This window comes from Fukomys damarensis, unplaced genomic scaffold, assembly GCF_012274545.1.
Source record: "Fukomys damarensis isolate Sample0158 unplaced genomic scaffold, DMR_v1.0_HiC HiC_scaffold_37, whole genome shotgun sequence".
Taxonomy (NCBI): domain Eukaryota; kingdom Metazoa; phylum Chordata; class Mammalia; order Rodentia; family Bathyergidae; genus Fukomys; species Fukomys damarensis.
Window position 1 is genome coordinate 27685942 of NW_022900949.1, and position 24976 is coordinate 27710917.

At 41.2% G+C, this 24976-nt stretch overlaps 1 protein-coding gene across 1 annotated transcript in view; it reads left to right on the top strand.

Annotated features, from left to right (window-relative positions):
• Window positions 1-24976, top strand: part of LOC104867317 (vomeronasal type-1 receptor 90-like) — a 26383-nt gene continuing 1407 nt past the window's right edge. Inside the window, exon 1 of the mRNA XM_033759666.1 lies at window positions 1-74. Within this exon, the coding sequence (XP_033615557.1) occupies window positions 1-74 (74 nt within the window). The remainder of the gene's footprint in view (window positions 75-24976) is intronic.

Consider the following 24976-nt stretch of genomic DNA (forward strand, 5'->3'; position numbering starts at 1 on the left):
ATGCTAGATCCACAAAAGCCAAATCACACTCAAGAGTTTTCCATCCACAGTGAACCTGCGGGAACCCCCAGAAAGTAGGTGAGACACTTGCTACCAGCAAGGCTGTTTCATCCTTCCTTAGTACCTCTGCCAATAAAAATGGCACTTCATTTTAACTTTCATCTAGAATATTTATGCATATAAGGAATCTTAATTTCTGCCAAGGGCAGCTCACTGGGAAACAGGTCCTAGGGAGGGCGCAGGCGGAGAAGCAGACTGAGCTGAGGGTGGACAAATACCAGCACTAATACTGGATACATAATTTCATGTTGTAATAGGTCTTTAATGAGGTAGCACCATATCATCTACACTCATATCTAGAATCCAACATAGAAATAAATGGCCACAAAAAAGTTTGAATGGTCTGAGTATTTACTGCCATACTAAGAAACATTTTATTTTCTTCAAAGTCACACATAAGGATTTATTTAAATCTCTCCATGATTTACAGGCAGATTTTCCACTTTTTTGTCACTGTGGGGAAAAAGACAGCTGAGTGTAATTGTATAAAAATGCAGCAGTTTCAGCTGCTCTTTGTATCATTTCATAGATCAGCTATATCAAGGTGTTTCGATTGTTTTAGGAATGAAAAGCTCTTGTTATACATGGATTGTTTGATTTCTTTATTTTTAACTCTTTTGATGAATAGATAAAATGGGAGAGTGTGCCTGCAGAATTCCTATGAACTCAGAGGAGAAATTTCAGAAAATTAAGAAAACTGACCTTATATTTGGAATTTTAAAATACCTGCTTGCTAATATTTGGAATCATGTTCAGAAAAGCCCTAAGGACAACCAAGAAAAATTTCAGAAAAGGACATTTGTAACAGCAGAGCAATGCATTGCATACTACAGCTTCACCACTACAAATAGACTTTCTATAAATCCACAGTAATGTGATATAAATGGAATCTAAAGGTACAGTATAAGCCTGCATTCTCTATCCCTCAGCAGTGTCCCCGTACCTGCGTGTCCATATGGGATGCTGCTGATGAGCCAATATTGTGTTGCTTGTGGTGACTGATGATTTTTAAAGACATTGCTTCAACATTATGATCATCCTACCTAGCAAGAAACGGAACAGGTTACCAACATTTCCACCAGTGACTTTGATATTATAAAGCTCAAGAGACTCACTCCTGTCAAAAGGTATGCTTTCTGTCACACAGTGCTGTTCAAGAGAGAAAATGTTTAATATTTGTGACCTCACGAATGTGACAGCACCTCTACGTTAGGAGGAAATGGGAAGTGTATTTGGCACATTGATATTTATACACTTTTATAGGAAGCAGATTTTGAAAATATTAGTGAATGACCTTTTCCCTTGAAAGAAACTGTAGTTATCATTACAGACAAGTACTTCTGCTTTACAATCATCGTATTCCAGAGAGAAGGTAGTGGAGGATATGGGGCTTGGGACATCTCATGTGCCTTCTGTGTTACACTGAAAAACTGTAAGTGAATGTAGCCAGAGAAAGAAGAAAAAACAGAAATCATTGCCGACACTGGGAAATCACCTGGAATTTTAAATGGAGAAATGCTTATTAGGCCTTACTTTAAAAATCACTACAAAGCATCAGAAGGAAAGTGCTTCAAGACCTTTAAGGAAGCAGAGATCTAACAGGATGGTAGAAAGCACTAACCACAGAAAAACACCTCTCCTTGATGAACAAACTTTGTGGAGATCATTTGACTTATGGGTTATACAGCTCGCTTTGCCACAGTCTCCTTTCAGTTTGCTGAACAGAAAGGCACTTAACATTTTCCTCAACATGACTGAACTTTAGGTAGATTTTTCCTGATTATAGGTCCTTGCCTTGCCCTTCCTCAGAACATTTACTTTAGAAAACTTTCACTTGTAAATTATTTTTTCCTTTGAGTTGTAAATGTACTCCCAGCCACTTGCCAGTGTTAAGACCCAAGGGTGTCTTTTTCCAGAAGTTTCCCGTTTTGTTAGGTATGGTGGAGCACGCCTGTAACTCAGCACAGGGAAGGCTAAGGCAGGAAGATCTCTGTGAGTTTGAGGCCAACCTGGGCTACCAAATGAGTTCAAGGACAGCCATGGATTACATGGTCAATCCCCATCTCAAAGGAAAAAAAAAAAAGCTACCCACTGAAAGGCAATCACAGGACTTCCGAGAAGATGATGGAGTGGTGAGCGACAGGGAAATACCCTCTCTGAGCTTTGGAGTTCAGACACTGAATCCTGGAATATAGCAAAATGAGGAGGACATGGAGGTACGATGCCACTTCTCACTGCCAGGGCACCAAAGGCCAGCCATGGGACAATGAGGTGGGACAATTCAAAAGCCACCCACCTAGACTCTCAAAAATGGTAACAACAGAAGTAATGAAACAGATGAATGAGGCTCTGGAAAAAATCAAATCAGAAATAATTTCTCAGAAAACTACAGAAATGATGACCAAATGAAAGACATAATTAGTGAATCTAGAATTGATAAAGATTTTTTTTTTAAAAGAGGAGCTTAGAAAAATGATGGAACCTATGAATACTCAACATAGGAAAGAGAATAGATTCCATGAAACAATTTAAAAAAGATATCCAGGAGATTCTAAGCTCTATTGAATGTATGTATACACAGCAGAGGGAACCAGTATGAGGACAGAATATCAGATCTAGAAGACAGCTTTGTAGTTACCAAAGATGGAAAGAAAGAGATCTTAAAAATAGCAAAAGCCAATCAATCCAATAGCTGCTAGGTAAGGGAAAGAAGAAGAACATAAGATGGACTGGAGCCAGCGAAAAAGCAGGAGATCGCACAAACGACCTAAGAAATAATGTCAGAAATTTTCCCAAGCCTGAAAAAAGAATTTGTTGTACAGATAAGTGAGGTGTATATAAAAATCCACATAACCATGATCAAGAAAATCTACACCAAGGCATGTTAATAGGCAAGACTCCAGAAATTCAACCCCCTCAAAATGTTAAAAGCTATTAGAGAAAAGAAACAAATCGCCCACAAAGGAAAGCCCATCAGAACCAGAGAAGATGGTTCAACACAATCCCTTCAGTCATGGACAGCTGGGAGTGAAGTATTTCAAACCCTAAAAAACAAAACAAAACAACATCCAACACAGATTGATGTACCTCTCAAACCTATCATTCAAAATTGATGGAGAAATAAGATACTTCCATGAGAAAGAACATCTGAAGAAATTCAAGATCACCAAACCAGCACTCCAAAACATTCTGAAGTATATTCAGAAAGAGATAATCAACACTATCAATCAAAGAGAAAGAGATAATCAACACTATATCTCCACAAACCCCAACAGGATGAATCCACCAGGCAAGGCAAGCAATTAAATGGTGGGGAAAGAAAGAGAATCATCATCAGGAAAATAAGATAACAAGGAAAAGTCAATAAATATCAGTCATAACCATCAGAGTAAATGGTCTCAATTCACCAATCAAAAACAGACTGGCAGAAGCTGGGCGTGGTCACACATGCCTGTAAACCCAGCACTCAGGAGGCTGAGGCAGGAGGATCACTGTGAGTTCCAGACCAGCCTGGGCTACACAGGGAGTTCCAGGGAAGTCTGAACGAGATAGTGAGATCCTGTCTCAAAAAACTAAAAAAACAAAACACATACACAAAAAACAAAAAACCAGACTGGCAGAATGGATCAAGAAATGACATCCAATAAAATATGCTTCCTACAAGAAACATATTTAAGTAAAAAAGAAATTCATAGACTGAAAGTAAAGGATGGAAAACAATAGTCTATATCTCAGGAACCCAGAAAAAAGCAGGTGTGGCTATTCTATTGCAGAGAAAGTGGATTTCAAGCCAAGACTGATCAAGGGAGACAAAGGTCACAACATACGTATTAAGGGGACAATATAAGAAGAGGTAGCTATCATAAATATATACACATCAAATACCACTGCTCCCAACTATATAGCATAAATATTGATGGACATGAAAAATCAAATAAGCACTAATGCATTTGTAATGGGAGACCTCAAAGCCCCACTGTCACAAACAGATCAACTAAACAAACGAACAAAAAAAAAATCAATGAATATCAGAACTGAAAAATACACAGGGTGTACATCCCACAAGATCACAATACACAGACTTCTCAGCTGCAAATAGGACATTCTCCAAAATAGACCATATACTAACTCATTGAAATTGCTGAAGTGAATACCTAAGAACTGAAATTATCGCATACATGTTATCAAACCGGAGAGCAATGAAATTAGGAATCACTGGCAAAGGACATCACCAAAACTGTATAAAGACGCAGAAATAAAATGACATCTACCCAAACAGCCAGTGGGTTACAGGTGAAATTGAAGAAAGCAGACAGCTTCTACAATTAAACAATAATGACAATAAAACATGCTGGAACTTATGGGATGTCATGCAAGCAGATCTATGAGGGAAATTCACAGCAGTGAATTCTCATAACAGAAAAACTGAATGAGCTCAAATAAACAACCAAATGTTAAACCTCAAGCTTCTCGAAAAAGAACAAGTCATGATCAAAGCTTGTACAAGAGAGGAAATTACAAAGTTCAGAGCAGAAATTAAAGCAACTGAGGCTCAGAAAATAAGTCAGTCAATGTATCAAAGAGTTGATTCTCTGAAAGATTAACTATAATTGACAAAACTTAACCACCCTTATCGAGAAAAGAAGACACTCAAATCCATGCAATTACAAATGAAATTGGTGGAATTATAATAGATCCTGCAGGATTCCAGATGATCATCAAGAACTTGTATTCTAAGATGGAAAACAGAAGAAGTGGGCAGATTCTTAGATACATGTGAATTATCAAAGCTGAATCAAGAAGACAAAAAAATTCTAGATAATCCAATATCCGTTAATGAAATTGAAGATGTAACTTACAACCCGAGCAACTAAGAAATGCCCAAGCCCTGATGGATTCACTGCTGAACTCTACAAGACATGTAGAGAAGATGTGATGCCACAAATCCTAAAACTCTTTAATGAAATTGAAAGGGTAGCAATACTCCCAAACTTATTCCTAGAAGTAAGCATTACCCTATACCCAAACCAGACAAGGATCCAACCAAAAAAGAAAACTACAGTTCAATCTTCCTCATAAACATAGATGCAAAAATCCTAAAGACAACATCAGCAAACAGAATGCAGCAAAATATTGAGAAGACTATACACCCTGTACCTGAGACCCCCTGCACGGATCCTGATCTCCTGTTTGGTGCTATGATGCAAGGCAAGCAGACAGACTTAAGAGACAGAGTCAAAGCGAAATGGGGAACTTGGATGGTCAATGTTGTGCAAGCAGCAAAGACTCTGAAACAGCCGTAACTGCTGATATGTACTGGTTACACAATCATTTGTTAAATTAGGGTTAGGGGGCCACATGTGGTTGCTAGAGATAAGGTGCTGATGCAGGCCAGGTTCGTAAAAGAAGAGGAAAAGCATTCTGTGTTAGGTATAGAGCAGGCCAGATAGAGGTTGTGGTTAACAATTAACTCTCTCTTTTCAGTTACAAAAGTTTTAATTTTAGGAATGGAATTTTGTTGCAAGAACAAAAGAACATCCTCACCTCAGCTGCCATGTTAACTCATATTAAGCCCCACAGCTTCACGGGCCATTTCTCTGGCCTCTGCCATGATCATTGGCAGGGTGACCCGTGTGCCACCTGCAGTGCTCCTAGGAGTTACATAGGCTTAGACCAGACTTGCTTCTTGAAGTAAGCCACATGTGGGGTTAATTCTTTATAGCTTGCATTGCTACAGTCTGCACTGGGCATAATCAACAAGGTCATCTCCCACAACTCTGACGAAGCAGGATTCATCCCAGGGATGTGGGGATGGTTTGACATACATAAATCAAGAAATGTTAATGCACCACATTAACACAGAGCCAAAGACAAAAAACATACTTTCATTTCAATAGATGCAGAAAGAGTATTAACAAAGTCCCACACCCAATTGTGATTAAAATTCTATAGAAAATTGGAATAGACAGTCTTGATCTCAATCTGATAAAAGCCATCTATTATGAACCAAAAGCCAGCATCACACTAAATGGTCCAAAACCGAAAGCCTTCAGTTAAAATTGGGAACAAGACAAAATGTCCATGATCACCGCTTCTGTTCACTATAGTTCTGGAAACATTAGCCAGGACAATTAGACAAGAGAAAGAAACAAAAGGAATGAGGATAGGAAAAGAAAAAGTTAAATTATCATGATATGCAGGTGACATGATACTACAAATAGAAGACCCCCAAAATTCTGCCAAAAGACTTCTAGATTTAATAGCTAAATTTAGGTGCATAGCCTGATAAAAAGCCAACACTCAAAAATCAATCACATTCTTGTACACAAAAAAACACTCACTGAGAGGGAAATTACACTTTTATAACACCATACAAAAGAATGAAATACATTGGAATCAACCTAACAAAGGAAGAGAACAACCTTTACACTGAAAACTACCAAACTCTGAAGCAGGAGATTGAAGAGGATATCAGAAAATGGAAATATATCCCTTGTTCTCAGGTAGGAAGAACCAATGTAGTAAAAATGGCCATACTCCCAAAAGTGCTTTATAAATTTAATGCAATCCTGATAAAAATACCAATAGCATACCTCTCCGAATTAGAGAAAATCATCCTAAAATTCATTTGGAACCAGAACAGATCTAGAATAGCAGAGGCAATTCTGGGCCACAAAGACAAGGCAAGAGAGTATCACAATCACCGAGTTGAAATCATACTACAAAGCTATTGTGATAAAAATAGCATTGTACTGGTAAAAATGGGGGTGGGGCTTGAGGATCAGTGGAACAGAGTAGAAGATGCAGAATCAACTCCAAATCTGCTCAGCCACTTTATCTTTGACAAAGGTGCCAAACACCTTTCCTGGAAGAAACAGAGCCTCTTTAATAAATGGTGCTGGGAAAACTGGCTTTCCTTACGCCAAAGAGTAAAACTAGACCCATATCTCTCACCACGTGCTAAACTAAAATAGAAATGCATCAAAGATGTAAATATTAAAACAGAAACACTAAATCTGCTGGAGAATAGTAGAACTCTTGAAGACATAGGTGTAGGCAAAGACTATGAACAAAACCCCAATTGCACAGGAAATAACACAAAGAACCAACACCTGTGATCTCACTTTACTAAAAGGCTACTGCATATCAAAAGAAATGGAACAATAGAGCAAAGAGACAACCTTTGCAGTGGGAAAAGTTGTTTACCAGCTGTTCCTCAAAGGAATAATGCATAGAATGCATAAAGAACTAAATAAAAGCACACCTCTCAAATTAAAGAACCAATGCAAAAGTGGGCATCTAAAATGAATAGACACTCCTCAGACGAAGAAGTAGAAATGGCAACTAAACATATGAAAAAGTCTTAAAACAATGTTGCGATCCCATCTCACTTCAGAAAGAAGAGCCATTATTTAAGACATGAACCAATAAAAATGCTAGTGAGGCTGTGGACCTGCACTTGCCCCTTATCACCTGGACTAAAGGCCCTAGGAGAGCAGGGCAACAGAGACGCCTAGCCACACGTTCCCATCCACAGGAGCCTCAACGTCCAGCATGTTCCCAGAAAGACCTGCTACCCTAGCCCTGTCATCCTACAGTATGGGGTGGGGGAGACCTGTGGCAAAACACGTGAAGGACTGAGTCCACAGGCTGCCAGAGACTTAGCCCTGGGCAAAGGAGTTGTTTGAAGACATCCTAATTGCCGTCCAATAGTGTCATGAGCAGGGAGGCATTCACAGGACCTCCTATCAGAGAACCTTTTGTTAGACATCCATGGCCAGGCTAAGATCAATGACCGGGGGTTGAGGCGGTGGTTCTTCCCTGTGCAGCGGGAGACCGTGTTTTCATGTATGCTGAAATATTCTGCCCCAGAGTTGATCGTATTTTTAGTGCAGATCCATGAGAAGTGACCCCATAAATGTGGGCGCCCTTTAGCCATGCAGGAGGAAGTTGTGGTGAGTCACCCGACAGCCATGTCTAGGGAGCCCATGGAGAAAAGAGAAGGCAAGGACACCTGTGTGTCCTGTGGGAGAGAGGGAGGGAGTTGTGCAGCACAGAAAGCTGTTGTAAGCATCAGGAACTGAGATTCACTGGGAAGAGGAGAGAACAGCAGGAGAAATACTGCCTAACTTGTGTCCCGCTGCCCTAGGACCAGGGAGTGCAGGGCACCGTGGAGCCTGCAGACTACACAGCCTCCTGAGCAGGTGCAGGTGGACATGGGATCTGGCTGAGGGCAGGGCTTGTTCAGCACAGCCATGACTTTTTCCCACAGTCCTCTGTGGCAAGCTTCTCCATACCCTCCCATCCCATCGCTCTGCATGCTGGTGTGTGAGGCTTCCATTAATCCATGGAGGTGCTGCTCCGAGGACGGTGAGCTCAGGTGAAGAGAGGCAGCGCTGCATGATCTGTGGACTGGTGGACTGTGCTGCTGCTGTGGCCACTGTGTAGAAGCCTGGACACGACCATGCTGTGAGCAGCACAGAATAATGCAGAGGATGCAGCGCACCTCTGTCCACTGAGTTCAGAACGGGAGCCACCTCGGCCTGGTTACCAGACAGACATGTGATGCAGCCCCACATGACGCCAGCCACCGCCATCAAGCATCCTCCTCCCTCTAGGAACTTCTGTGGACCCTGCAGAAGTCTATGGGCCCTTCACAGCTCATGGCACTGACTCTGCCTTCTCTGCTGCCCTTCTGTGGTAACAAGAAGGAACAGCAGTGTCAAGGATGGGCGGGGTCCCAGCTCCTTGGGAAAACATTTTCCTCACTGGGGCTTCTGGGCCTCCGGGAACTTGGAATGTGGGGACAGGAGGAGGAATCCCAGAAAGCGATTTCTGGTAAGGCGAGTATGAGCAGGAGGGATGTGATGATCTGGGGTCGGGCAAGAGCTGAACCCACAGCTTCCCTCAGTATCTCTTGCAGGTCTGCTCCTGCCTGGCCTAGGTGCACAGCCCGCCTTAAAGAAACTGCCCACATCAGCTCAGTTCTGTCCTCACTTCTAACTTGACACCGTTTTTCTGACTTTATAGTTTGATGCAGAATCCTGAACCGGTGTGTGGAGTCTGTTCTGGATAGAGCAAGAGGCCATCTAACATCACCCACACACCGGCATGCAGGGATAAGGACCCTACACACCAGCCTTTTCCATGCTGCCCCAAGCCTAACCTGGGCCCTGCGAGTCCATGAAAACAGTGCATGCAAGTCACATGTCAACAAGCCCAGAGACTCACATCCAGCCTGTGTGTGGTGGGGACAGAGTTTGGATCCATGAGAGAACCCCTCCCGCACAGGGGTTTAGCTTGCCACCATAGGGACAGGGACATTTGACATCGGGGAGGGTCCTCTTGTGACCACCAAACTGTGGCTCATGTGTGCAGCGCCAGGGGCATGACCTGTAGCACAGAATCTTCAGAGGAGGTCAGTACAGGTGCATAACACATCTCAGTCCCTTTCTTTTTCCCCATTCCCCTGCTCTTCTCCCTCCCTGCTCCCTCCATCTCTTATTACACCACCCCCTTGAATCCAGTTTTTTTCTATGTTGGCCATTCATGGTTTCCATGCATTTGCAAAGCTCCTCTATATTTAGAAATTTATATCTACTCTAGATTTACTAAGGATTTCCTTGAATATGGTTATCATCTCTTCGATTACCTCAGCTTTGTTTTTCTCAAGAGACTTACTGATTTCTTACTTCCTCCACCACCACTTCACCATTTTATAAAATTCAGCTGCAGTTTTTGATTTCTTCCAACTCAGTGCTCCCTTGATTTACTTTGGGTGAGTTGGGGCTTACGGGTTGCATCTTGCTTCCCTGTGTTTTCTCATTTTCTTTTGTTTGTTTTCTGCACTGAGGTTGATAAAATGCTTATGACCAGTACCTTTGTTATCAAGAGCTCTTTAGGAAATAATTACTTTTTTCAGTGATGTCTTCTAGGAGAAGCTGGCTGCTGGCTTTAGGGTCCGACCCCAAATCCTGCCTCTTCACTTTATTAGGGGTGAATGTTTGCTGTCTCTTTGGCCTGGCACTCATTTCTTTCGTACTGCATCACAGTGTTATTTATGACCCTCAGACAACCAAGGTAGAAGGATACGAGGAAGATCAACTCATCAGAACAACTATGTTAACTTCGGCTGAAGCAGTGCGGTCAGCAGTAACACAGCATCAAGCACAGACTAGAAAATGACAAGCTGTGCTAACTAATAATGTGCCACCTCTCACCACATCTAAGAGATTTATAGTTATCTAACCCAATCCAAGACAAATTAGAAAGGTATATACAGTAAATATCCACTCCATAGAGCAAGTTTACCCTAAGGGGAGAAAATTTAAAAAGGATACGTGGAAAAAATAGAGAAACGAAAAAGATAAGGTATTAGGAGACTGAAGCACAGAGGAAGGTTAACTGAGCCTCAGGAAGCAGGCGAAGAAGACAGGAGGGAATGAAGGAAAACACAACACAAAACAAAAAACCCCCAAACAATAAAAACAATGTTCAAACTCACGAAAAAGAAAGTTTTCTCTGACTCCAAGCCTATGCTTATATTCTGGGGTCTACAGTATTGGGGTCGTGTTCAATTTAGGGCACGACTCTCCTGTCACTGGCAGACAGAGGAGGCATTCTGAGCCCAGGTCCAGCAATCTTACCCAGATCTTGCAGTAGGAGTAGAGGTGGGGGCTGACTGTGTTTTCGATGCCATAGAAGACCAGGCTGATCCTGGCCTCTGGCTGTGGGGTTGGGGCCCGAGATGCTCAACCTACAATATTCCGCGTGTCTCCCTCTGGGCTGACTGTCGTCACGTCTCCTGCAGTGACTACTCCAACTCTCAGGTTCATCGGCCCCTCCCTAAAGCGGCTTCCGGCCAAGCACCCTCTCCAGGGGACACTGCAGTCACGTGGACTGGAGCCACTCACCGACTGTTGTAGTGCACGCCATCCACTGCTCCGTTCTGCTGGCCTGTTCCTCCCTGGGGGCCTCTGGGCTCTCCCACTTTCACCGTCTCTGAAGATTCCATCTTCCTCTCTCACACCTTGAGCTGGGAGCTGGGAGAAAGGACAGACTGCCCCATCCTCTTTCTGCACTGAGATCCGTCTCTTCACTTTCTCTGGGAGCCCCAGTGTTCACTTCAGATCCTTCCCGGGTCCCAGGGGTCCACCTCCCTCCTTTGCTTACCCAAGTTGTTATTTTCCAGGGCCTGAATTCTGGAGAGGTTGATTTGTTGCTACTTATTGCTCTGCCATATTCTTGGAATCGCCCCTCCCATTTGAAAAAGATCTCCCTCCTTTATCTTCCATTTCTATCTCTCTTCCCCTCTCCTTCTCTGTCCACCTATCTATATTTCTCATCTAGGAGAGACCACAGGATACTTAAGCTTGTGTGTCTGACCTTTTTCTCTTAATACAATGGTCTGAAGTTGCACCCATTTACCTACAAATGTCTCAAGACTGTCTTTATAAAAGCAGAATAATACTCCGTTGCATATAGATGTGGCATTTTCTTCATCCATTGCTCTGCGGATGTGCATATGTGTTTATTAGACACTGTGCTGCTATAAACATGTATGTAGGTGTCCCTGAAATATGATGTCTTTTACCGCTTTCCGTAGAGAGTAGCTGAGTCAGATGGAATTTCTAGTTTCATTTGCTTGAGAAACCTCCAAACCGACTTCTATGCGCTTGGACTACTTCACACTCCCACCAACAACGTAGAAGGCTTCCTCCCCCACAGCCTTGCCAACATTTGCTATTCTCTGAGCTCTTGATAACAGCCAGTCTGCTGGAGTTGGACAGTATCTCAGTGTCATTTGATTTGAATTTCTCTAAGGGCCAGTGAAGCTGAACTATTTTTTATCTCTTGGCCATCTGTACTTTTTCTGGGTGTCTGTTCATTTCAGCTACCCACTGGGTCACTGAGTCTTTTAGTGACAGAGCCCAAGTTTTGAATATTTATATATTTATATATGCTAGATGTTAAATATGCCTGGGTTGTTTTTGCTTCCTCTATTCTGCTCCACTGATCCATATGCCTGTATTTGTGCCAGCAACATGGAGTTTTTTTTAATATATTATGGATTTCACTTGCCCAAAAGTAAAATTCTATGTTGCTCATTAAAGGCCATAAACAAACGTGCACAAGTGTGTACACACAGCACACACGGGTGAACAGATGTGAATGTTTTCTTCGGTTGCTTACACACACCTGCTAAATTGAAGACATTGCACTTTAAAGGAATCTTTTTCATTTCTTTTCTTTTTGGACAGGGGATGAAACTCCCAATCTAGCACATTCGAGGCAGGTGCAGGCTAAATCCCAGGACCATAAAGAAATCTTAAAATCATTGTTTACCTTTGGTTTTACTTCCATCATAACAGAAAAAATGCTTAGAAGAAATACTGAAAGGTTCAATAGGCTAAGCAGATCAAAATTGTAGCATCCGTACTCCTTTTTCAAGTGAGAACTTAATTACATTCCATTATATACTGTCTATAAAATCACTGATTGAGAGCTAGGATCACTACATTTATGTTTGTATTTATAGTCTACACAGTATAGATCAATACATAAGGAAAGTGAGATCATTCGACGAATGTAACATTTGTTAAATTGGAATATGAAAGACAGCTGCTGTCCTCACATCTGGTTTATGTCATACTTTGGTGATGCCACTTGAGGTGACCTTGACAAGGTTTTAGGTGATTCTGTAATAAGCCGTTTGCTCAGCCTGAGGAAGAGGCGAGGAGTCCACGTGGAGCTGTGCCTTCAGAGCTGCACATGGGCCAGTTTGAATAACACCACTGCTGAGAGACACCGTGGAGATACGAGCTGGTCTTATTCCTCAGACAGTAACACGCCTGGCACAGGCCGTTTAGCAGCCGGGAACGGCCCACCGCTGCCTTGCCTTGTCTGTCCAGTCGCTCTGCTGGACGTCTGCACGTCCCCACCCCAGCCGTGCCGGCCCCTTCCTCAGGCTGCCCAGGCCCCATCCCACTGATCGCGTCTCCGGACACCTTTGTTGATATGTGGTTATTTACAGGAAAACATACTTGGGTTTCTTCGTGTAATTACAAAACACTAACCACCGTTGTCACTTCGCCATAGTCTGCATGTCTGGGATGTCGTGGGAAAACCTTCACATCTGGCTGTAGTCCGTTTCCTTTTATGTGCTACACAACCACGCTCTCTGGTCACTTCTGGCCACCTGCTGTTCCCCAACCCCAGCTCCTCGCGGGCAGATGTGTCAGCGCTCTCTCATCTTGGGGTCCTTGACTGGCTTTGTAGCCTGCTGCCTCCACCCCGCTGTGGTTCTTTTGTTGCCATTTGTTAAGGATCTCTATTTTCTGTGGTGGTGTTTATCACACTGTGCGGTAAGTTTCACACACCTGTGATTAGTGTTAAATGAGAAGCCTCGAAAGTGTGGTATTTTTCCACAGCATCTGATACTCCGTAGTGTTTGTTGAGTAAGGGAAATTTAATTTTTCAAGGCAACCAATGGAAAAGGACAGGAAACGTTTTACACTGCAGCAAAATATGTCCAAGAGACACTTGAAAGGCCACAGTATTTAGGAGTCCAAGAGGATAAAGAATACTGTGTTACTGGGTAAGATTAAAGATAGTATTTTAACTTAAATCAATGCATTACATTAATGTTTCCACTTCCTTTCTTCCTTATTGTTCAGAAGTTTTAAATGATGACAAAAGTACAATGCACAAAGTGAAGATGTTCAAGTCATGAGAAAAAGTAAAATTACGTAAATAATGGGAGGGATAAAATTTGTTCACAAACAGGCTGTCTCTGGGCAGTTGCTGGAAAAGGCCTGGAAATGTTCTAAACTTCCCAGTGGTCAAAGGGAAGAAGTAGACACTATTAGCTTTCAGGTTAAGGGTCCCGGCATCGAGATGAGGTTTCACGGAACTTTGCAGAGGTGGCCTGAAGACGTCGCGCAGTCAGGCACACAGACCTGCAAATCTCCTGAGCAGGTCATGGTAATGCAGTGCACCCTCCCTGCGCTGCCGTTCAGGAGAACACAGCCCCCACACGCACCAAACCCCCACACCACACATCTGCAAACTGCCGTTTTTCTGATCAGTGGAGTCTAATGTTTTCCGTTCAAGTTTCTTTACAGAATTTCCTTATGATCTAAGCAGACTGTGTAAAAGGTGCACTTCCTCCTGCACATTCTGTCCACAGTAGACTCAGTGACAAACTTCCAAGGGCGGCAGCCTTTAGGGTTTTTTCATTTATTTTCAAAGTTCTGCCAACAAAAGATCAGGGAAATATTAGAGGTGCGTACATCTGATGTGGCTCTGGAATTCCCAGGGTTTCCTGCAGTTGTTGGCTTACATGTCATACTAATGGTGCATTTGTCCTCCCTTGTGGTTTTGATCAAGTGATGGCAGAGAAAGGGGCTCCCGTACGGAACAGCATGGCATCAATCTCAGAAGAAAATGTACAGTAAGTATGAGTGGTGTTTGGAATTCCTTTCATTTTCTTTCTTACTCTTCAATTTGTAATTTTGACCACTTTAACTCATTGCAATGAACTTGTTTGCACTCAGTTAGTGTTAAAGATTTCATATCACCCCACATTCACAGGACTGCCTCCTTTGGACACTGGAGCTGTCCTTGCTCATCTTGAAGGCTACATCTGAGTTTTTCGGACATTTTCAAGGGCATCCCATCCTGAGCGGGCATCTTTTCCTTTTTCTCATCAGAAAATCTCAATCGCAAATTATTTCTTTGTTCTCCTCTCGCCAGTCCACTTTTCTTTTACAAAAACAAATCTTTTCAGCATGCTTCTGAGTTCTTGCTCCACAGCACACTTCCAGACTCTTGGCCAGTTCTAGCTCTGCCACCCCTGGAAGCTGCTGGTCAGGAAGTCCAGTGTCTCTGCCCTCAAAGTCCTGGCCTCATAGCAGGGGAGACACTGGCTGTTCCCCTTGAAGCTCTATCCTCCCTGGTTTATGAGGCTCTGCTGTCTCCAGTTTCTCACAACCACATCTCCTCCCCCTGTAACACCAGAACCTGGAAGTTCCTAGGCTGGCTCTCCTCACCTCTCTGCTTTTTCTGCCAGGACCATCTTCTTCAGGTTCATAGTTTCAAGCTTTAGCAAATTGCAATGATACTCAGGTCCATATCTCCTGCTCAGAGGCCTGTGCTGGACTCTACCCTCATTACCAACAACTAGCTCTCACCAGTTCAGTCGCTCACAAGCATTTCAAGCTGGACATGACAAAGACAAAATTGCATTTTCTACTAAATGTGCTCCCTGGCTAATTTTTCTGCCCCATCTTGGTACTCGCTGAATGGTACACAGTCTATGCAATGTATTAGGGGCAATATGGGAAGCTTTCTTTGTTTCTCCTTTGACAAAGCCTCCTCTCACTGTCAATCCATTCATTCACTTCTACTCCAAAGCATAGCCTGTGACAGTTCTCTTCTCTCCTTCTGCCAAGTCCAAAGGCATCAAGTGCACCCCAATACCTGTGTGCAACACACACACACACACACACACACACACACGTCTGCGCCCTTTGGAACTTGGTCCATTTGCTTTTCATCACCTCAGATGACACTATTACATTAATTAACCTTCCTAGGTTCAACAGTTACAGAAAGGTTCACCTGGGAAGCTGAAAGCATCAGCTAAATCCACAGAGGTAGCAGAAACAAAGATGTGCATAACGCAGTAAATATCTTATGAGCAGCAAGCAGCTGGACATACAAATGGACAGAGCTTAATCTTGCAGAAACATTATCTGAGGAATGTTGTGATAATTTATGAGTGTCATAAACATACAGGGTGGTTGGGTGCTCTCACTGGGTTTTCAGTGAGACCAGAAGGCCACCACGGTAGAGTACATATACGGATTACTGCACGTAGCATAAATTCCGGAAGCACTCATGTCCAAATATGGGCCACCTTCTGCAGATTTAGATATTTCATACATATATTCCTTGACAGTTGTTGCATTAAGTAGTGAGTATGTTTTATAATTTTTTTAGTGCTGGGGATTGAGCCCAGGGCCTTGCTCACACTCGGTTAGGGCTCTCACTACTGAGTTACACCCCAGACTTCATTCTGGGGCAGGATGCATCTCATTCTTTTGCCCAGGCAGCCCCTGACCTTGCACACTTCTTCCCTTTCAGCTTCCAGAGTTGCTGGATCACAGGTGTGCACCACTGTACTCAGTTACCACTGCTCTTTTTCAGAAACCAACAGTACAAATCTGGAAACAGTGTGAGGACACTGTGCAATAATTCAGAGGCCAGCAATCCTTTTCTAATACACTTGACAGAAGCTATACATTTTGATTTATATATGCTTTTATATCATTTTTATTTGAAGGATTAATTATGTATAAGATCAAAGCATACATTAAAAAACCAAAAACCAACCCTGTCGAGATTTTGAGAAGGACTGCAATGATGTATAGACTGGTTAAAAATTGCTGACTTCTTTGCCCTAACTGGTCTTCAAATCTGTGAACACAGTGTTTCCGTCCATAGGTCTTCTTTCCTTCCCATTCCCAACAGTTAATGATCACTGCTCTAGAGATGAGGAAACCATCTTCTAGATTCATCACTGTTTATCATGTAATTTTGGAGACAGTTAAAATGGTATTTTTGAAAAATACTGTCTTTAACTGGTGCTGGTGTATAAAATGATCATTTTTGTGCTTTGAGTTTGCTTTGATTCAGTATAAGTAGTCCGCTTGCTGAATCATTTATAGATTATATTGGAATTCCTCTGTGCACATTCATATTATTTGTGACTAATAACAGATTTGTTTCTGCCTTTTCTTGTCTAAGCACACTACCTAGGACCTCCCATAAAGTGCTGAGAAGCAATGACAACGATAGCAATCCTGTCCTCTTCTCAGTGTCAAAAGTTTCCAGTGGTTTCATTATTAAAGCATAAAGTTTTCTCTAGGGGTTAGTAGATGACCAGTAAGGGAAATTCCTTTCTAGATTTTCTTTGCCAACTGCCTTTTATTTTGTTTAGTTACTTTTAAGTTCAAACTGAAACAGCTGAAGAAGCGGAGTTCAAGCTGGTAGGAGACACACAGACTGTTGTAGCTTCAAGGAATTCGGTTCCAACCTCATAGCCAGAAACCAGCCTGAACTTCAGAGGAATTAAAGGGGCAGGCTGGCTGGGATTACCCACTACACCTCTGTGAAGCTGCAGGTAGCTTGCTGGGATTCGTCAGTTTGGCTCTGGACTGTTTGCCCACACTGCCTCACAGTGACAGCAGACACACAACTTGAATCAGCCGTTTTTGGTTTGCTCTTTTTCTTTGTCTCTTTCTTCTTTGTTCTCCTCCTTTCTAATTTTTGTTTAATCTTGTTGCTTTAGTTCTTTGAAAACAGTTTCTAGTTCATTGTTTTTCTGCTCTGTTCTTGCTTTTTGTCCTTTTCTCTTTCCCTCCTATCTTCTTCACCAGTTTCTGAAAGTTTGTCCCACACCCAGAAGATCTCTTCCTCTTCACCTGCCTCTGTTTTTGTTTTACCCTTTAATCCCTTTTAAATCTTCTCCACAAGGGTAAAATTGCCATATGAATGGCCCTGGTTTGTCATTTGATGCTGTTATTGTTGACTGTAATACTTTAGACAAGGAGACATAATTGTGCTATCAGTTGTTCCTCCTGGTATACCAAGGCTATGATTGCCTAATGGTCTTTAAAAAACAAAACAAAACAAAACAAAAACCTACAGGCCAATGCCAAAGAACTGGTAGCTGGGAAAAGATGGCAGAAACTTCTCATTCCAATAAATTGAAAATGTAGGATCCTGCAACAGGTTTAAACCAAAGAAAGAGCTATCCCTGGAAGATGCTTTAGAAAGCAGTCATTTCCTAAGGGATCTGAATACTAGAAATAAAGCTGCTTGCCATAAGCCACTTACAAGCATCAACCCAGGCATCCAACTTCAAAAAACAAAAGGGAAGAAAAAAATGAGAAGATATTTAAATAAAATGCATCCCACCCCCACTTTCAGCTCATCAAAGGCCAACACCAGGGGCAATAAAGTGGAATAATCCAAACGTCACCCACCTGGATTCTGGACAGAGGACGTAACAAACCAGAAGTCTCTAGAAATAAATCAAACCAGAAATAATTTCCCAGATAACTACAGAGATGATGATGAGAATGAAAGATAATCTTCATGACTCTAGAGCAGATACAGATAAAAAATAGGGTTCAGGAACATGATGGAAACCATGAATGCCCAGCACAGGCAAGAAATGGGAGAGCATGAACACCCACTGTAGGAAATAAATAGAATCTATGAAATAGATTCAAATATTCAAATAGATATCCAGGAGGTTAGAAACTCCACCAAAAGTATAAGCAGCAGAATAAGTTAGTGTAAAGACAGAATATCATATACAGAAGACCAGGTTGTAGTTAGTGAGCATGAAAAGAGATATTTCTTAAAAATAGAAGGGACCATGAGGAATCAATCCAACAGCTGCTAGATAATGCCAAGAAGAATAACTTTAAGATTTGTTGGAGTCAATGAAAAGGCAAGAGATAGCCAAAATTACATAAAAAAGTATTCTCAGAAGTAATGGCAGAAAACTTACTAACGGGAAAATAACTTGACATACAGGGACATGACATATATACGACTCCAATCAGCCACAGTCAAGAGAAGTTTTCCCCAAGGCATATAACAGTGAAGATTCCAGAAATTCAACACAGGCACAGAATATTAAAAGCTGCTAAAGAAAAGAAACAAATCACCTATAATGGAAAGCCCATCAGAATCACAGCAGGTTTCTCAAACTCTCAGGTCAGAGAGAGCACGGATTGAAAGATAAGAACCTTCAACCCAGAAGAACCTCCAACCCAGATTAAGGTACCTGAAAAACTATCTTTCAAAATTAATGGAGAAATGAGATACTGCTTCTATGACAAAGTATGCCTGAAGAAATTCATGACCACAAAACCAGCACTCTAAATTGTTTTGAAGGATAGTCTAGAAAGAGGCAATAAATGTGTTCCATGAACACCAACAGAATGAATCCACCAGGTAGGAAAAGAAATTGAACAGGAGCAGAAAGAAGAAAGCCAACAGCAGGAAAATAACATGAGAGATAAGACAATACATATCAGTTAAAACCAACAATGTTAATTGTCTCAAATCACCAGTCAAAAGAAACAGACTGGCAGAATGGATCAAGAATCAAGATCCAACAACATGCTGCATACAAGAAAAACATTTAATTCAAAAACAAATTCATAGCTGGGCATGGTGGCACATGCCTGTCATCCCAGCACTTGGGAGGCTGAGGCAGGAAGATCGCTGGGAGTTTGAGACCAGCCTGGAACACATAGTGAGTTCCAGGTCAGTCTCAACTACATAGTGAGACCCTGTCTCAGCAAACAAACAAACAAACAAATTCACAGACTGAAAATCAAGGAATGGAAAGCAATACTCTATGCAAACAGGAACCAAGCCAAAATCAGGGGTGGCTATTCGGTTTTGAGACAAAGTGGATTTCAAGCCAAACATGATTAAGAAAGACAAACAAAGTCACAACATCCTAGTAAAGGGAACAGTCCAAGAGGAAGAGATAACAATCATAAATATGTGTGCACCAAACAGCAGCACACCCAACTATAGAAAACAAGTATTAATGGACCTGAAAAATCATATAAGAACTAACAGAGTTGTAACAGGGGATCTCGATACCCAACTGTCACAAATAGACAAAATATCACCAATGAAATATTAGAATTGAACCAAACTTTTGAACAAATGGACTTAGTAGATGTCTAAAGCGAGTTCCACCCCACAACATCAAAATACACATTCTTGTCAGCTACACACGGGACTTTCTCCAAAATAGACAATATACTAGCTCACAGAACAAGTTTAAGTAAATGCAAAGGAACTGAAATAATTCCATACATATTATTAGACCATAATACAATGAAATTGGAAATCAATAGCAAAAGAATCCACAGAACTTCATAAATACGTGCAAATTAAATAACAGTCCCCTGAACAACCAATGGATCAGAGATGAAATTAAAGTAGAAATCTGATACTTTCTACAGTTAAATGATAATGAAAATACAACATACCACAATTTATGGGACACAATGAAAGCAGTCCTAGGAGGAAAATTTATACTGGTGAACTCTCATATCAGGAAAACAGAGCGGGCGCTCAAATAACCTAATACTGAACCTCAAGCTTCTAGAAAAAGAAGAGCAAGTCAAGTCCAAAAAAGAAAAGACTCAGATCCATGTCATGGGGAATGAAAAGGGTGAAATCACAACATATTCTGCAGAAATTCAGAAGATCATCATTCCCTACTTCAAGAATCTGTATTTGAATAAGATGGAAAATACTGAAGAAATGGGCAGCTTTCTACATACATATGAATTACCAAAGCTGAATCAAGAAGATATAGACATTCTAAACAAACTGACATCACCCAAGAAACTGCAGTATGTCATTTAAAACCTACCAACAGGGCTGGGGATTTGGCTCAATGGTTCTGCCGCCTGCCTTGCAAGCGCAAGGGCCTGAGTTTGATCCCCACTACCAAAAACAAAACAACAACAACAAAAAATCAAACAAAAGAAATAAAAGGTATATAGATTGGAAAGGAGGACAAAACTTCATTTAAAAAAAAAACTACCAGCAAAGTAAACCCGTACCACTTTGGATGTGCTTCTGAAATAAACATTTACAGAAGACCTAATGCTGCTAGTCCTCAAAACTATTTCATGAAATTGAAAGGGAAACAATACTCTCAAATTCATTTATGGAAGCAAGTATTACTCGGATTCCAAAAACAGAGAAGGATCTAACCAAAAGGGAGTAAACAGGCCAATCTTCCTAAGGAACATAGATACAAAACTCCTCAATAAAATCTGGCAAAAAGAATGCAGCAAATCATCAAGAAGATTATACACCATGATCGAGTTGGTTTCATCCCAGGGATGCAGGAATGATTCAACATACACAAATCAATAAATGTAACAGAGCCAAAGACAAAAACTATATGATCTTCTCAAGAGATGCAGAAAAAGCATTTGACAATGTCCAACACCCGTTCATGGTAAAAACCCTACAGAAAATTGGCAGATGGTCTTTATCTCAATCTGAAGAAAGCCATCTATGACAAACCAACAGACAACCTCATTCTAAATGGACAAAAATGCAAAGCTTTTTAAAATCAGGAAGAGGATGTACACCATTCTTGTTCAATACAGTTCTGAACACCAGAGCAATTAGACAAGAGTAAGAAATAAAAGGAATAAGGATAGAAAAACAAAGTTCAATTATCAGAATTTGAGGATGACATGATACTCTACATAGAAGACTCCAAAACCCCACCCAAAGACTTTCAGATTAAACAAATCCAGTGGCATGGCTGGATATAAAGTCATCACTCAAAAATAAAGAGCCTTCCTGTACACAAATAACAGACAGAGGTGGGGGGGGAGAAGGAGGGAGGGAGGGAGGGAGGGGAAGGAGGGAGAGAGAGAGGGAGAGATTAGAAAAACAACCAATTTCACAATAGCATTCAAAAAAGGAAATACCTAGGAATCTATCTAATGAAGGAAGTAAAAGTATAGTTTTCTACATTGAAAACTATAGTCCTCTCAAAAAAGGAGATTGAATAGAATATCAGAAACTGGAAAGATATCCTTGTTCTTGGATAGAAAGAACCAATACAGTGAAAATAAATGCCCGTCAGCTGATGAGCGGATAAAGGCGATGCGGGTTTTTTTTTTTAATACAATGGAGTACTGTTCTTCCACAAAGAAGGATGAGCTTCACACATTTATAGCTACATGGATGGACCTTAGAGCATACTCCAAAGTAAATAAATGGCACACCCGTGTTGAAATACCGCCTTGTTTTTCTGGTGTGAGAAACCAAAAGTGGAAATAAAAATTCAAAGGTAAGGGAGGGGGTATCACAAGCCCTGACTTTAAATTACACTGCAAAGCTACTGTGATTTAAAAATAAAAAAAAAATTGATGGTACTGGTAAAAGAGTTAAGAGTTTGAAGCACTCTGTATTGGAAAGATCAAGCTTTCAAATGAACTCACCTGAATTAAGACAATGCCTACGTTCTGTAAGAATAATTACTGGCAGAAAGATAGCCTCTTTCATCAATGCTGCTGGAAAAACTGGCTTTCCACATGATGAAGATTGAAATGAGATCTTATCTTTCACCATGCACTAACCTAAAATCAAAAGGGATCAAAGATCTAAATATTAAAACATAAACACTAAATCTTCTGTAAGAGAGACCAGGTAGAATGCTTGAGGACATAGCAATAGGCAGTGATTCCATAAACAAAATCGAGACCACACAGGAAATACTACAAAGCATCAACAAGTGGGACCTCATTTCAAGAAAAGGCTTTTGCACAGCAAAAGAAATCACCCACAGAATGAAGAGACAACACACACCACAGGAAAAAATTTTTACCAGCTATTCATCAAATAAATTTCTAATATTTAGAACATATAAAGAGCTCAAAAAATTAGAACTACCAAATTTAAAAACCTAATCCAAAAATGGGCAACTAAAATGAAAAGACACTTCTCAGTAGAAACAGCAAATAAATATATGAAAAATTGTTCAGCATCATTGGTCATTGGAGAGATGCAAATAAAATGACATTGAAACTCCATCTCATTCCAGAAAGAGTGGCTGCTACCAAGAAATCAACCAATAACAAATGCTGGAGGGGGAAAAGGAACCCTTCTCCACTGCGGAGGGGAGTGTGGACTGGTGCAGCCACTGTGGAAATCTGTGTGGGGATTTATCAAAGAACTAAAACTACAGGTTCCATTTGACCCAGCTTCCCCCTTCTTGTTATCTCCCCCAAAGAATTAAAAGCATCAGATCACAGGGATCCATGAACACCTGCCTTGACGACAGCACAGTTTATAATAGCTAAATCTTGTAAACATCCCAAATGCCCGTCAGCTGATGAGCGGATAAAGGCGATGCGGGTTTTTTTTTTTAATACAATGGAGTACTGTTCTTCCACAAAGAAGGATGAGCTTCACACATTTATAGCTACATGGATGGACCTTAGAGCATACTCCAAAGTAAATAAATGGCACACCCGTGTTGAAATACCGCCTTGTTTTTCTGGTGTGAGAAACCAAAAGTGGAAATAAAAATGAAATGTATAATGGATGTTGGGAAATGGAAAGAAAGTGTTTAAGTGGGGAAGGGGAACCAGAGAGGATGGAGGGAGAGAGAAGGAAATGACTGAAAGTAAATAACTGAAAAGAGAGGAAAATGGAATAAAGCTTTGGTACAGAGGGAGGGGAAGGAACTTCGGGGGATGAAATAAAATTTTAAAATTATTTTAAGACAGAAAGAAAGAAGGAGAGAAAGGAAGGAAGGAAAGAAGGAAACCAAACTAAAACAAAATAAAATTAAAATCACATTCTCCTTAAGAGTTTGAAGCACTCTGTATTGGAAAGATCAAGCTTTCAAATGAACTCACCTGAATTAAGACAATGCCTATGTTCTGTAAGAATGACAGACATGTAACTCAGAACTATTACTACATGTGGTTTCTTAAGTGTCAGTATGTACTCCTTTCAAGTTATTCTTTCAAAACCGAAATAGTACATACTTTACACAGGTGGAATCAATGTACTAAAATTGGCTCACACCATGTGTGTGAACAGGGCGCTCACAGAACACCAGTGAGGGCCACGGGCTGGTGAGCAAGTGCGACCTGTGAAGCGGGCTCAGCTGGACCTTTGCTTACTCTTTCTCTATTTTCCCTGGGTTTACTGTGGAAGCAAACACAGAAGTGCTCAATGTATGAGTGATGAAATCTGTGTGGTATGCTTGATCGATACTTAGTTTAATATTTCACATGGCACCATAGCATTTTTAATGTAAGTAACCCACATTCTGCTGTCTACTACCACCCTGAATTTTAAATGGTATTCCCTGTCTGTGAGTTTTTAACATTTCTGCTCTCCCTCCGTGCCTAACAGTATGGAACCTCACGTGCAGGGGACTGTAATATTGATTATGCCGAAATCAGGCTGTAAACAGTGTAGGCTGCAGAGTTTACCCCTCGATTGGCTTGTTTTGTTTGAGAAGGGAGTCAGACTACCTCGCACATTAATTCCATTCCCACGAATAAAACCTTCTAACCAGAAGGACAATGTTCCAATTGCAACCCTGTATTTTGCCTATTCTGTTCTTAATTTAAGAATGCTTTGTCTCGTCCTTTACAAGCCTTGCCTCCACCGGTTCCACAGAAACCTCAGGACTTCACATCTTCTCACATAGTACCCCTTGTGCATGTAGCTTGCCTTCATCCCAGTTGGTTACTAATAAAATCAGTGGCTTTGCCAATTAAGCAGCACTGGCTGTCCTGCCTCCCCGGTACTCTGTCTCTTTTAGCTCTTTTCCTTGTTTTTGTTTTTCCCTCAGCCTTGCCCCCTAGCACTGAGCAGGAGATAAGAAGCTGCTGGGGAGGTCTCCATACTCCATATATTAAGGGCCAAGAAATACCCTCCTACCCTTAATTTTCAGATGACGATTTTTTAAATATGCAACTGGAAACATTTTACAATATTCTATATTCCATATTTATATGGTTTGAATTGAAAGTGTATACATTTTACAGAGAAGTATCACAAAATTTTTTGCCACATCCTCCTAAATCTGGACAAATACCATTTCTTACTTTGAAGATAGATGAAAGATTTGCGCTCCTATCGACAGCCATCTTTTAGCGCTGGGGAGGTGCTTGCCCTAAAAAATTTTTTAAATGAAACCACTTTGAACCTATTTCATTATATTCTTTTCACCACCCAATTCCACATTCTTGAACAGGAAAACTTTATTGTGTATGTGTCTGCTAACAGACTGCTCAGATGGGCTCGCTACTAGTGCGAT